This window comes from Falco peregrinus, chromosome 10 (genome assembly GCF_023634155.1).
Source record: "Falco peregrinus isolate bFalPer1 chromosome 10, bFalPer1.pri, whole genome shotgun sequence".
NCBI classification, from domain to species: Eukaryota; Metazoa; Chordata; class Aves; order Falconiformes; family Falconidae; genus Falco; species Falco peregrinus.
This window is the reverse complement of record NC_073730.1, coordinates 4,009,165-4,024,183: the sequence shown is the minus strand read 5'-3', so window position 1 is coordinate 4,024,183 and position 15,019 is coordinate 4,009,165. Positions and strand designations below refer to the sequence as shown.

At 39.4% G+C, this 15,019-nt stretch overlaps 1 protein-coding gene across 1 annotated transcript in view; it reads left to right on the top strand.

Annotated features, from left to right (window-relative positions):
• HMCN1 (hemicentin 1) overlaps positions 1–15,019 on the top strand; it is a 202,623-nt gene that overhangs the window by 95,090 nt on the left and 92,514 nt on the right. The window contains exons 20-30 of the mRNA XM_055815315.1: positions 52–164; positions 1,467–1,626; positions 2,465–2,639; positions 5,103–5,230; positions 7,130–7,402; positions 8,290–8,385; positions 8,799–8,993; positions 10,063–10,193; positions 10,839–10,986; positions 11,474–11,600; positions 12,604–12,758. Of these exons, the coding sequence (XP_055671290.1) occupies positions 52–164; positions 1,467–1,626; positions 2,465–2,639; positions 5,103–5,230; positions 7,130–7,402; positions 8,290–8,385; positions 8,799–8,993; positions 10,063–10,193; positions 10,839–10,986; positions 11,474–11,600; positions 12,604–12,758 (1,701 nt within the window). The remainder of the gene's footprint in view (positions 1–51; positions 165–1,466; positions 1,627–2,464; positions 2,640–5,102; positions 5,231–7,129; positions 7,403–8,289; positions 8,386–8,798; positions 8,994–10,062; positions 10,194–10,838; positions 10,987–11,473; positions 11,601–12,603; positions 12,759–15,019) is intronic.

Below are 15,019 nucleotides of genomic sequence, written 5' to 3'. Positions count from 1 at the left end.
CATGGTTTGAAATGTCTCCTGCATGTGTTTAATCTTGGAATTTATTTTTAGTTCTGCCTGTTATTCAGCATGGACAGCAGATATTCAGCACCATTGAAGGAATACCAGTAACGTTACCGTGCAAAGCAAGTGGAGTTCCGAAGCCATCTATTGTCTGGTCCAAGGTAATTTCTCATTTCCGAGCTGTTCATGGTGAAAGATGAATTGAACACATCATTTAGTTGTCATGAAAACTGTATGCAAGAAACATGGCCAAAAGCACAGCTGAGGGACCTGGACCGCTCTATTTATTTATATGTGCTTTTGTTTCTTAGAGCAGTGCTTTCTGGCCAGGGTCCAGCCACAGATCAATGTTCCGTTCTTTGGAAGGGCTTTGTTTATTGCCATATCATTATGTTTTTAACACTTTAGAAATTGTTCATATTCCTGCTGGGGGTTGATAATTTCAGATTAGGCAATCTGCCACAGATTGATTGTTCGTTTTTGTTTTGGAGCTTTTCTTTAAGGTGTGGGTTTTTTGTTGGGTTGTTTTTTTTTTTTTTGCTGTCTCCCCCTACTTGAAGAGCATAATTCCTGGTACTAAACTATTCAGGGTACGTTAACAGCTCACCCGACATTGCTGTGAAGGCACTGTTGTGCCTCGGAAGCTGTGCGGGTGTAATGGATTGGGACCTTGTGAACAGCTTTGTTTAAAAGAAAAAAGAGCACGCAGCTGACTGTTGGTTTGGGAGGGAGGAAAACATGGGAGGAGCGGTTTTTCTTATCACTGATTCAATACAGACAAGGAAGAGTCAGCTATCTAAGAAACATTTCATGTAATGTATGCAAGATCTGCTTTGATATCAGAAACCAATGTCAAAATTAACTCTTGAAATCTTGATTTTTTTATTTATTTTAAATATTCTTTGAAGATTTGTAGTCTGTAAAATGCAACAAGTTTTCTGCATGAGAATCCCTGCGCTTCTGCTCTTATTACTGCTTAGACAGTGACACTCAAGGAGTGTGAAAAGTTAGTTGTAGTTAGTTAATTCTTATAGATGGAACTTTGGGGCCAGGCTTCTTAGTTAATATAAAATATTTTGTCCATCTCAGCCATAAACAATCGAAGCAGTACTGTAATGTAAATTAAAATATTGCTCAATTTAGTCAGACTGCCAGCAAATTGTTTGGTCTACAGAACTGTATTGAAGAGCATGGAGCATATTGCAAAGTAAGAAATAAGACCCAGTGTTATATTAAAAACACAGTATTCTTTATGTGAAGAATCGGTCACTGCAGTGGGGTAAGCTAGGGGACATGCTACAGGCACTAACAATTTTTATATTCCTTTAATAGTTTTAATGTTTTTGAAGATTTTAGCACTGTAAGCTTGAGCTTTTATTGAATTAAATTATTGTAATTTGGTTTATTTTAGAAAATCCAGGTGCTGTGGCTATTTTTTTTTTCATTTATTTTTCTTTCCACAGAAAGGGGAAGTAATTCTTTCCAGCAATGTGAAATTTTCTGCAGGGTCTGATGGAAGTCTGTATGTAGTTTCACCAGGGGGTGAAGAGACTGGGGAGTATGTGTGCACTGCAACAAATGCTGCTGGTTATGCTACACGTAAAGTCCAGCTGACTGTCTATGGTATGTGTGAGCTACAATCACATGTAGTGCCATTGTCTCCCTCCTCCCGTTGCATTCTGTTTAGATGGTAAATCCCACTCAGGTGGATTGTGAACTAAGATACCCACAGTGCAGACGGGATTTAAACTGATCCCTAATTAGTGTTTTTGACTTTGTCCTAGATCACTGGGTCCACATAGTAGGCGATTTTACAAATGGCTGTTACTGAAAGGTCTGTCCTTCAGCCATTATGATTCTCTTAAAACCTCCTGATACCTGTTACCTTGAGTTCATGTGCTAGGATCTTGGACTGATCATAATTTCATCTTTTATGGAAGTGGATAGGAAGTATCTGTATAGGAAAATAATTTCCTGCTGATAGAAGAATGAAAATCAATTAATCCCCCTGGTCCCAAAGCTTCCTAACACCTCCCAATATTAGAAAAAAAAATGATTTAGGTGCACGCTTACTTTGCAAGGCATTTATGGCTTGTAGGTATTGGTGCTGTAGTGTAACATAGTTCATGTAGTGGTTGCAAACTACCTGTGCAGCGCAGAACCCAGGATATGGATGAACTATATACACTGGTTGCTATCCAGCTTTTTGGGTAGAGATAGTGCAGTCCTCCTGGTATTTGTGGTATTGCACGTAGGCATCAGCCAGTGTCTGGGCTACAGGCACTGTACGGAAGCATTACAGTGATTTATGTCCATTGCAAGCATGTCATTAAAAATAGGATTGTAATGTTATATGCTTGATAAAAAAAATAGAAGTTTAATCTGAAATAAAATTGTATGGTGTTACCTTTGTACAAATATGTATATTCATTGCAGACTCTTAACATGTTCCATGTTGTAGTGAAACCTAGAGTATCCAGGCCTGGACACCAGCAAGGAAATGCATATGATAAACCCATAGAGATGTCAGTAATAGCAGGGAAAGATGTCACACTTCCATGTGAAGTAAAGAGCTTGCCACCACCCATAATTACCTGGGCCAAAGAAATGCAGCTCATATCTCCATTCTCTCCGAGGTAACAATGTTTGATGAAAACAAAAGAAAAGTGCATTTGTGTCTTAAGGTCTCATGATTTTGGAAGGGTGTATATTTTCTAATTGCCACAGGATCAATCAGAAGGTATTAAATTCTCCTGCATGAGGACTCTGTTTTACTAAGTCTTAAAACTCTCTTTCCGAAAACAAGAATATGTCTCTTTCTGAAGGAAACTAAGACCTTTGTACAGCTTCCAGTGCAATGTGTGTTTATGTGCAGCCTCAGGAGGCTGAGACAAAAGAGATCCTGTTATATTAGTACTGCGGCAGTGCCAGAGACCCATGTAATCTGTGCCTGATCAGAAATGTTTAAAAACTGTTTTTCTTTTCTTAAGCACTTCATGTTTATGCTCAGGGGAGCGTTGTCTGTTATTCAGATGAAGTCTGGGCTGCCAGTAGAATATAGATGATGATAAATGTTTGGGAGTGTTTACAGGGGCTCATTGCTCATTGTGTTTTGGATCCAAAAACTCCAGATATTCTCAAACGTGTGAAAACATAGCTAAATGCTCATAAAAATGTTGAGTTGACAGCCTTAGAGAATGAGAAATTGGGGACTGTCTTGTATACATGAGCCACAATGTTGCAGTTCTTCCTTATTATTTTAGTACGGTACAAAGTAAGAGGAGATAAGTAGGTGATTATTGTCTGTGTGTTCCCAACTGAAGTGCCAGGCACTGTCACGGGGCGTGCTAGTGGTCTCTAGTTTTGAAGATACCTCTGAAGGGGTAAAGGCTACAGCTGTGTTCATAAACCAGGGAATGGTAATACTGGCCAGGTGCACGCTGTAGCGATTGCTGTGCCTGTTGTCCAGTGCCTCCCAGTGAGCCAAGTGGAAGGCGTCAGCCAGCAGCTGAGCTGAATCAAGGAATGGTGCAGAACTGAAGGTGAGCCTGTCTCTCCTGTGGCCAAACCTGCACCTCAGAGCTGCCCATTCCAGTGAGTCTGAGGCAGCCGCAGCAACTAAGAGCTGCTGGGCCCACACATTGGGTGAAGGAGGCTTGTGCACAGAGATTTCTTGGTAGTGATCTGTGTGCAGTTGTTCTCTGTGTCCTGTGAGCACGTTGCATGCACTAGCAAAGTTGCATTCTTGGTCCCTTGTCCTTGTTTTACCTCAGGAAACGTTGACAAATTAGGCTACTTGCTCATGGCTGTTGTGGAGAGATCCAAGTTGTCCAGAGTAACAGAAGTCCAGCTCAGCCCATTCCATAAAATTGTTTACAGATGTCAGCAAAAGTTAAAGAATTAGTCCAAACAAAATTGTTTGAGACCACCCAAAGATGATGTTAGAAATGTGACCAGTAAACAAAAGAAGAGTGAAATCAGAAATGAAGGATCTTTAATCAGAAAGCAAATGTAGTTAGTGGACAAAATTAATGGAAGTTTCCCCAGCAATCTATCTTTTGTTTGGTTTTTTGTTTGGGTTTTTTTTGTTTGTTTGTTTTTTAAAAAAAGTTTAGAAAGAAATGGTCAGAAGAGGAAGAACCATAATATCAGACAGATTTGGGTGGTGGCCTGGAGGAAATACACTTCACTTTTTATTCATCTCTCCAGGTCATTGCAATCCCAAAATTCACCATTTATGCCCTTATGATAACATTGTACTAATTAGTGCCAGAGAAAGGAGGACAGATAACATCAATTCCCACCAACTTTGCATAAGTTCTGTATATAACCTTAAGTGCTAGACTCGAATTTCTTCTTATCTGTTCTTAGCTGTCACTTTTTCTTCCCTCCTCATTTATTTTCCCTATCTCTCTTACTTTTGACTTCTACATAAGGTTTTGGCTTAGCTAGCCAATGTATCTTGTAATGTAACAAGCTTCTGACCAGAACTGTAGTAAAAATTAATGCTATGTACTTAACTGTTTAGTGATGAATGACGACAATGTCTATAAACACCAAAACTGGTGGTTTTGAATTGGAATACTCTTCAGAATCCCCCTCTTCTATCTCAAATCAATGTAACACCTTTTTTTTTGCCAAGGTGAAGTAGTATCAAAAGTTTAACTTTCTGACCTCACTGACCGGGGCTAAACAAAAATTTTTGACAGGAGGTTGAAGACCTCCATTTCTTTGCCTGTTGGTTTTTAATGGGTTTTTGTGGATTTTTTTTTTGGTTTGGGGGTGGGTTTTGGGTGGTGTTTTTTTTCTTCTTTTTTCCTCATTTCTAGAAACAAGTCAGACTTTAATATTCCTGTAAGTAGATAGAACCTAATTTTGCAATTTAGATATTATATTTTAGGTATTTGCTATGTATTCTGAATGTAGTGGCTCAGTAAAGAGTTAGAAAAAATATAAGTCATAGTTTAGTAATATGGCACGGTTCAGTGTGCCCTGTAGAATGGTGTTCTTTTAGCTTGTAATGATCATTAGCAATGTGTAAGTAGAGGTCATTCACCTTTCAATACACGTTTACTCAGTGTATTTTCTTCTTTTTCCAGACATGCTTTCCTACCCTCAGGGTCAATGAAGATCAGTGAGACACAAGTTTCAGACAGCGGAATGTATATCTGTGTGGCCACAAATATTGCTGGGAATGTGACTCAATCGGTGAAGTTAAGTGTGCATGGTAAGTTTTATCTTGAAGGATAATCATCTACAAGTTTCCTCATGGAATTTAGCATCATGCAGTGCTTCTCAAATGTTTGTCCTTATGTACATTAAATACTATTGACCTATAGTCTTTCAGGTCATATTATCTTCATATGCAAGTTGTTGTTGTGGATTATGTGGAAAGGAAATACTGTATGCCCACACATATGTATACATATATATACACACATGCATACCCCTTCCTTTAATGTTCCTTAGACTTGTGGAAAACTTACAGCACAATATGACAGTTGACTCTTTTTAAGGCAGCCAGAAGGATTTTAGGAACTGAAAACTTCTGTTCTAATGCACTTGGATGTGCTCTGTGTGAGAGGTTTCTCAGCAGTTAAGTTTGCAAACAGTGGCTGTGAATAGCAGTGTTGGCTGAGGCTTACAGCTGCTCGCCAACGTGAAGGGAATCGCATATCCAAACTCTTACGGTAGTGCACGTCCGAGTTTGCTTACACGTGCTCAGGTGTGAAACCAATGTGCAACTGTGTCATCTGTGAGTAGGCAGCTGCCTCTGCCTGTGTGCACAGCTGACTCCATGCTCTCTCATTTATTCCTCCTCACCTGTGTCAGACAGAAACACAGGAGAGCGGGTGCCACAGCCGTGGCCTGGCACAGCCCAGACGATACTGATAGATAGTAATTGTGGGTGTATGGGTACTTCTCTTGTGGTTCATGTTCATGTCGTTTGGAAGTGTTGCTGCCAATGCCCGCTGCCAGCACATGTCTTTGATGTGGATCACACTGCAAACGTACCAGGTTGGAACTCCTCTCCCCAGCAGCTCTGAAACCTTCCGACTATGTGAATTCCATTGCAGTGGCTGTAACAGACTGCTGTCTGGTGCTGTGTGTAGAAAAGTCTCATATCAGTGCACATCTTTGTTTATCTGTAATTGTAAATTAACAGAGAGTCTGGAAAAATGGCACTTGTTATTGTTTCAGACATTCTTTTAAAGTCTTTTCATTGCCAATGATCCTTAGAAAGAAAGACAAACATGGTGGCAAAAGAGTTGTGGTGGATTTATATTATTCTTTGGGACCAGCAAAATCTCTTCCAGTCATATTTTGTCTCCTTGTCCGAACTTGTATTTGGAAGCATACAAAGATCAGGGATTATGGGAAGGAAATTAAAATGTCAAAAGGAAAATGTGATTAACTTTGTCATGAAAGCTTTTGAATTGTTTTGTGTTATGGAGAGCCAGTACCCACAGCTCTTCAAATCTGCTCAGTATAATAATGCTACACTATTCATATGGTACTCAAGCAGCAGAATTTGAAATGTAGCTGCTTCAAATAATTTAAGCAATAGGTTGTCATACATCCTATTCTACACAGAGAACATGCAGGTCTGCTTTCTTAGTCACCTGGGGGAATTTGGTTTCAGTGAATAATGGACATTTCCTAAAATGACAAAAATGGAAAAGAGTTTCATAGAATGGTTTGGGTGGGAACAGACCTTCAAAGGTCACCCAGTCCAACCCTGGGACATCTTGAACTAGATCAGGTTGCTTAGAGCCCCGTCCAACGTAGCCTTGAAAGTTTCCTGGGATGGAGCATCTACCGCCTCTCTGGGCAGCCTGTGCCAGTGCTTCAGCACCCTCATCATAAACAGCGTCGTCTTTATTTCTGATCTAAATCTATCCTCTTCTAGTTCAAAACCATTGCGCCTTGTTCTATTGCAACAAGCCCTGCTAAAAAGTCTGTCCCATCTTTCTTATCAGTCCCCTTTGAGTATTGAAAGGCTGCGGTAAGGTCCTCCTGGAGCCTTCTCTTTTCCGGGCTGAAAAAACCCAGCTCTCTCAGCCTTAAGAATGATCTTGTGCGTCATTTTCTTCACATTACTGTATACTAAACTTGTCTTCCTTAGTTCCTCCAAAGATACAGCGTGGGCCTCGAGTTTTGAAAGTCCAAGCTGGCCAGAGAGTTGATATACCCTGCAGTGCCCAGGGGATCCCTCCCCCATCAATCACTTGGTTCAAAGGCAGCAGTGCTGTGCCCATAGATGGTGGGCAGTTTGTCCACAGCATGGATGGAGCTCTAGGCATCAGCAACGTTCAGCTTCCTGATGCTGGAATCTACAAATGTGTTGCTAGTAATGCAGCGGGCAGCGACGCAGCAGAGATAACAGTACAAGTTCAAGGTATTTATATTAGGGCTGTAATCTTGCCTCCTGCTCTGGCTAGGTATGATTTCATGCTGGTGCTGTGTGGCTTGTGTTTTGGGGGGCAATGTGCTTCGCTGTTAACTGTGACATGATGCAAAATCCAAATCTGTTTTAGCTGTTTCATTCTGATGTTACTTAAGGAAAATTAGAACAGGCAAGTAGTGTTCAGAGAGTTTGCAGAAATAAGAAAAAGTTTCATGAGCTGAAACTGAGCTCTTTACTCAATCAGTATGCCGTTGAAATGGTGACAGGGCAAGAGTGGTCAATGTGCCAATGTAAATATGTAGTATAACTCCTCACTTGATGGGCTGGCATACGTCACTGTAGTATGACTGACCTAAGCTAAGCAGGAATTATTTCTTCTTTGTAATAGTCTAAAGGCAACGTTTGGGTCCCTTTGGATTAGAGTTGCTGAGAACTGCTTGTTACAAAGAACTGCCACTAACTTTATTTGATTATAAATAATATTCTTTGTATAGTTTCAGTCCACCTTCAAGTTTAAAATGAGGTGCAAGAACAAAGGATGGAAGTAGTACTAATATGTGGTATGAGAAAAAACAGTTTAAATAGTGTTTTTCAGATTTTGCAGAAACACTGTCTTTGCCCTCAAAACAAATCCAGCAATTTAGAGAGAACCAACTTCAGTCAAATTTGAAAGTATCTTTGTACTGCTTACTTTCTAATTATTCCTGTTGAAATCAAGACTGCTTGTGTAGTACACATTCTGATCAATCTAAAGAGGGTTATTGGAATCTGACCTTGTGTGAATGAGAGAGGCTTAGAAGCACTAGGTGTTACCAAACTGTGTGTTTACCTTTAGGAGCAGGGGTCAAGAATTTTTTGGGGGTCTAATTTTCTTTCAGAATCTCCTACTATCGAGGATCTGGACCCTCCGTACAATAGTCCCTTTCAAGAAAGAGTGGCAAATCAACGCGTTGCATTCCCATGTCCAGCAAAAGGTGGGTATTGTTACCACTTCCAGTGACAAAAGTATATTTTTCTGTTGACCATCAAAAGTTACTAAGTCTCTGGGTACTGCTTGGCATGGTAAAAATGTACCATCTGCACAGTATTTTCCATATATACTTTATGTGGAAAAATTCAGACTAACAGTGATTTAAATAACCACCATGTGCAGAAGTTCTGTGGAAAGTCATTGCTAGCCAACAAGGATATTATGATGTTTAGGACTTAAGATTTTTAATTTTAAAATCATACTGTAACAGTCAGGACTTCCTCTAAGTTTGAAAGCTCATGGCCTCCCTGTGAATTGTCTTTGGCAGTAAGACTTCTAGCAGGCAGTGGGAATTGCTTGAATCCTTATTTTGAGCCGAGGGAAGCGTTGCTTCATGTTTCACCTTTTTCTCGTTAGGTATTCCCAAGCCTGTCATCAAATGGCTACATAATGGAAGAGAGCTGACTGGCCATGAAGCAGGGATTTCCATTCTGGAGGATGGGACCTTGCTGATCATAGCTTCTGTTACACCTTCTGATAACGGAGAGTATATCTGTGTGGCGACCAATGAAGCTGGAAGTGCAGAAAGAAAATACAACCTGAAAGTAAATGGTAAGTAATACATACAACGACTGGGAAACTGTTTTTGAAGAACATCTTCTCTTTTATTGTTGGAAATTTCACGCCTCAAATCTGCCCGTGTGCAGTTAAATTATAAAATCTAATCTGAGTACATGCTTAACTGTTGTTCTGGTACTGTCTGTACTTTTTCTGTTGTTTCTGTTCTCTGTGACTTTGTGCACAAACCAGTTTTGTTTTGCTCAGAGTTAGATGCATCTCATTGGTAGGGGGCTCTAGTTATACTTGAAAACTTTAATGCAAATAACAAACGAAGACTTTTGTACTGTAGAAATTAAAGATTTGGGGATAGATCTGCATTGGAAATATAAGTATGAGAAAAACTATTTATCAGAATGAAAATAGGATAGGAGAAGTCTTGCTGCTGATATTCTTCCAGAATCCTAATTGGAAAATAGAAACTCTACAGGTGGTCCTGAGATATATTTTGATGTTTTGCTTCTTACAGAGTACTTATATTCCAGCCTTGTTCACTTCCTATGATAGTTCTGACGCCTGAGCAGGATTATATCCTTATCTTCATTCTGAATTCGATTTTGTGCCAGCAGGGCTCATCAGTGGGGTCTGAACTTTCTAATCCACCAGTTAAGACCCTTTGCATTCGTAGTGGGACAAACGATAGGCAGATGTTCTTGGGTGTGACTGGAGCAGTGAAGAGGAAGGATGACTCTCTGGAATCTGCTTCCTTTATATGCTAACCCATGAGATTTTAAGATAAATATTAAATTTAAGATCAAAATTAAATCTTAAGGTTATTCTCTTAAAATGTTGATGGTGGTTGTATTTGAGTGAACTTCCCTGGGAGTCTGTTATTGGACAAGAGAAGACTCGTTTTTTGCAAAAGAGAAGGACACAGGGAGATATGTCCAGGGCTAAAAGGCAAATGAAGATGAGATTTTGGGGAGAGAGTGAAAAGGGTCTTGAGAAATTCAGATTACAGTTGTCCTTGATGGTCAGGGGAGAAGAGGAGGAGGAGGAGGAGGTGGACATAGGAAATCACTGGAATAGAAGGCTTAATACATGACTTTGAGCTTTTTTATAGTTCCTCCTGAAATCAGAGATCAAGAAAAGGTGACAAATACATCTGTAGTTGTTGATCACCCTGTAAGTCTCTTCTGTGAAGTATCTGGTAACCCCTTTCCAATCATCTCCTGGTATAAAGAAGATATCCAGGTATGTACGATTAACCTAATTGAAGTAACATAGCCATCATCAGTCAGTTTTGTGTTGGCTTTTGAGTGCTTGATATGAGAACTCATTTAAAGTAAATACACATACATGCCTTTATGTATATTTAAACTGCACTGAGAACACCCGTTCAGAAAGCTGCTCAATAAGTCATAAGTAAACTCTTTATTTTCACGATTCCCCTAGGAATTGCCCTTAGCAATCTCCCAGTATTGTAGATGCCAGAGCCCTTTCAGAGGGGACCAATAATGGTATTGTCTTCATTCTGTAGATGGAGAAATAAGAACTTTTGCAGGTGGTTTGAATTCCTCATGGCTATCCTTCAGTCCTACGCTGCTTCTTGTAGCTGATAAGTGATAGTTTAAGATGAGGAGAGACACCTTTATGCACCTTTGTGACTAATCATTACTGATGGATGAAGAACTCCTCTGGTTTTCCCACTCTGTATTGTATATTTAGCTACAGGTCATATTGAGTAGGTTGTAGAAGTTCAGGAGATTAGTGCTGTAACTGAAAGGGGAAACAGACTATTCTTAGACTAAAACTACTATTTTCTTATAAAAATCCAGCTGTAATATTTGGCTGATGTAACTTGGATCACATAAGGCTAATGTCTCGGGTTCTTTTAAGGTTGTGGAAAGCAGTACTCTCCAGATTTTGCACAATGGGAAGATACTTAAGCTCCTTAAAGCTGCAACTGATGATGCTGGACAATATTCATGCAAAGCCATAAATGCAGCAGGAAGTTCTGAGAAGCTGTTTAACCTAGATATACTAGGTTAGTTCACTGGTTTTGGTTTTTTGTTTGTTTTTTTTTAAAGTTGGTGATCTGAAACACAATTGATCTTTAAGAAGCCAATAAATTTCAACTCATTATAAATAGATGCTTCCTTTCACTGCCCATGAAATGTTGGCTGCCAAAGCACTCATCATGATGGCTTTTGAATACTTAAAATTTGCCGTTCTTGTAGTAACACAAAATGCTGCTTTTCATTTCTGGATTTTGGTCTTCGGTACTTTGTTTCGTATTTTTGGGTGTACAGCAATCTAACATGGGAGTCTTCTTACATACAGTTCACCAGCGTAAGTGTGGAAGTGCTTGTCATGGTAAAAATGATGTTGTGATGTAGTAGAAGTCACTTTGCAGTGAAAACTAAAGTTGTTTCAAGGGAGTAGTATGATCCACTACTGCATTTCTTCCAGTTTCACAGCATACCTTTTCTGGTTAAATACCAATTCTTCTTGTAATGTTTGTCTTTTTAAAGTTCCACCGAGTATAATAGGTGCTGAAACCCCGGGTGAAATTGCAGTCATCCTCAACCAGGAAATCAGTCTGGAATGTAGGGCCAAAGGCTTCCCTTTTCCTGACATTCACTGGTTCAAAGATGGCAAGTAAGTATATTATAACTTCTGATGTTTGTGTCTAGGTTATTCCTCCCGTAGAACATAGAAGAAGGTGGTACACCCAGCAAGCTCTGCTTTTAACTACTGTTAAGTTACTGTCATTAGATACAGTTTGTGGTGGTGTGACGTGGGAAGTTCTTTAACCAAAAGTTAGCACCCTGCTTTTCTTCGTGAACTGTCCCATTGCTGACACTGGCACTTGCAGAGCAGATTTGTGGTATTTGAAGGCAGACAATGCTTGAGGCAATATAAACATAACCATTTATTTGAGTTTATTCTATCTAGATTATTTTAAACATACCATTAGTGAAGATACAGTTGTTTTGCTGACGTGATTTTTTCATTGGTAGACAGTACCCATGTCAAACATTTTTCTAGCTAGTGCCTTGTGCAGTTCTGCATATATACATTAAAAGTTTTAAAACATTTGTAGCCTGCATGTTTCAGTTCTTCTTCTCATCTTCCAGGAAAGCATACCAAGAGAAGAATTCTTGGCGACTTAAATATGAGCTGAAAAATAAAATGGGCTGTGTTTTTAAAAGGCATTGGTGTTTAACAATGTAGTTCAGTATAGGTACTGGCTAGTACTCACAGGTATTCTGGAGTGACAATTCCTTACTCTTTGGTATTGATATGTTGACGCTTTCACGTAGTAGTTGACATTTTATTGTCAACAAAGGACTGTTGTGAACTAAGCAATTAGAAAAAGGAGCTGAGGTCAGGAATAGGACTCTGGCTCTGATGCTGGCATCCTGGATGACCTGAAAAAAGTACTTTTGTGTTTCAGTTTCTTCTAAAAACTAGGAATAAAGTTAATTAAAATAGTTTGTCACTTCATGGTGGTTCTTTGGATTAATGCTGTTAGTCTAGGCTAAATGGTACTCTTTAATGGTGCAATTAGTGCCATTAAAGGACCCCTTCTTATTACTGTCAGTTTAATGTTAAAAGGATGGGTTCAGAGTCCTGTGAAGTAAAATAATCTCTATTCCAGGCCCTTGTTTTTGGGTGATCCCAATGTTGAGCTTCTGGACAAAGATCAAGTTCTACACATAAAGAATGCTCGAAGGCTTGACAAAGGTCGTTATCAGTGCAGCGCCACCAACACTGCTGGCAAACAAGTTAAGGAGGTCAAGCTGATCATCCATGGTGAGCTTATAGAGTGCCTTATCCTGGAAGATCCTTTAATTTTGCTCAAAAGATTTGGTTTTGAATCGAGATACTCAGACAAATATAAATCGAGGCTCTGATCCTGCAAAATTTGTGTGTAAACATAATACTCATCTGTTCACAAAGTGATCTTGAACATTTATTTGTATCAAGTTAAGTATGGATGTAGTCTTTGCAAGCTTGGCCTTTAAGTGACGTTCATGTACTTTTTATTAGTTTCTAATTGATAAAAGCCAAAAATCTTGAAGGGCCTTCTTAAATTTTGCTATTGATTAGTTTCATCTGAATTATTTTATTATCACATTGGCTTTGTTATTTTGATCTGTCTTAGGGAGGAGAAAATTAATTGGAAGATTTTTATTCTAAGATACTCGTGCTCTTATTTTCCTTAACCTAGTGCTAGGAGTAAATTCAGCCAGGAATAATTTTAAGTTAGTGTAAAATTATAAAGCCAAATGCAAAACCAGTAAGAATCAGATCCAAGTAGTCTTTGAAAAAGATTGCTCCAGATGATCTTCAGGTAGTGTGGTATGTCATCTTGCTTAAATTGGTGTAAACAGAGGTCATTTATAGCAAGTGAGGCCGTTTATAGCAAAAGAAGCAGCACTAGCATGAGATAACCACGTTAACATTATTATTTTTGTGAAGTTAGTAGTACACTGAGTATACTTTTTGTGTTTTTACAAGCAGTGGAGTCTTAGCAAAGATATGGAGAACAGACAATTCCTGTAATCAGTGTTGCATAAGTTTAATGTAAATTAGGAGATCATCAGTTGGGAGAAAAGGAGGGGAGATTCATGGAAGAAAGAAGTAGCTTTTGAAGGAAGACTTCAAAGGAGATAAGAGGAAAAGTGTTTCAGTTTGAAGGATGTGTGGAAGCCTAGTCAGACCTGAAAACTGACAAAGCACAGTGCTAGCAGAAATTAGGGGGAAACAAGTGAAGAAATGTATAGGTGGTGTGAGTCTCTTGTGCCTGGAATTGAAAAGGTAGGAATTTGAATCTGTGAGCCCTTAAACTGATGAGTCCTCATTAGCTATGGATTTGCTTCTGAAGAGTGTGTGTCTTCTGATAACTGTGAATTTACTATACGTTATTTCCCTCATCTGGGACATTTCTGAAGTGTGGAGCAATCACACGCATAGAAATATGCCTGTTCATAGTCATAGTGCAGTCTTTTTCCGTTGGGAACAAAGAAAATGCTAGGAGGACTTTGCAGGTGATTGTGGCTGTTTTGAGATTAGAGGAGTAAAAACCCCCATGCAAATAAAGTCCTCACAGATGAGTAGACCTTAGTTCAGTTTCTTCAGAACAAGTAGGTAGTAGGGTGGAGTATCTCTTTACTTTAAATTTCTCATTAATCCTGACTGGACAAACAGAAGCCCATGGAGTGAGAAACCTAGATGCTAGTTCTTGCTAGTTCTTACTTTGGTTTAGCTGTTTAGTCCTACTTCTGGCTTTGGGATTTTCCTAAAGCACCATGTTAAAACCGTCCCTCATGTCTGTGGATGAAAGCAATTTCTGATAGGGAAATGCATTCATCTTTGAACTGGGTGTGTTTCAGCGTATTTTATAGGTTTGCGTATTTTTGCACACATGATTTAATTAGGAAAATATTTCATTATGGTCTGAAAATCTGCAGTATCCATCTCATAGGTGGAGGTCCGTTCACTGACACCTTGCTTTACGTTTCTGCAGTGGCATTTTAAATGAACACTATGGAAGTCAGTGGAAGTCTAGGATATACGGAGCATGTTTGGCAGCAGAGGAGTTAATGTGTCTGCCAGATGTGTCTGGTACTTTCAGCGGTCATAAATTTAGTTGTTGCCAATTGCAGTGTGTTTTTATTACTTCTACAGAGATTTATGAACTCTTTATATTGGCTGATTTACACGAGAGCTTGTTTGCTAGAAAAATCTGAATACTGCTGCCTAGTGAGCAAGGGAAATGACTGTGAGCCAAAAGTTTCAAAAATAGGAGCATAAAGCTAGACTGTTAAGCTCATATTTAGTCTCAAAGTAAGTGACTTCATCTTCAGAAGTTTTGAGAACTAAGCAGTTCCCACTCCAGACTCCAGTTGTAGAGGCTTTTCAATGTATTCGATATTTTAAATAACAGGTCTCTGTTACTTGTTGGGAGGATGCACCTCCCGAGCGATACAGGGGCTGTTCCTGTGTCACCCCTCTGAGGCAGGGAAGAGGCAGAGCCGTGCCCCAGCGCGCTGCAGGACACACGGAGGCCC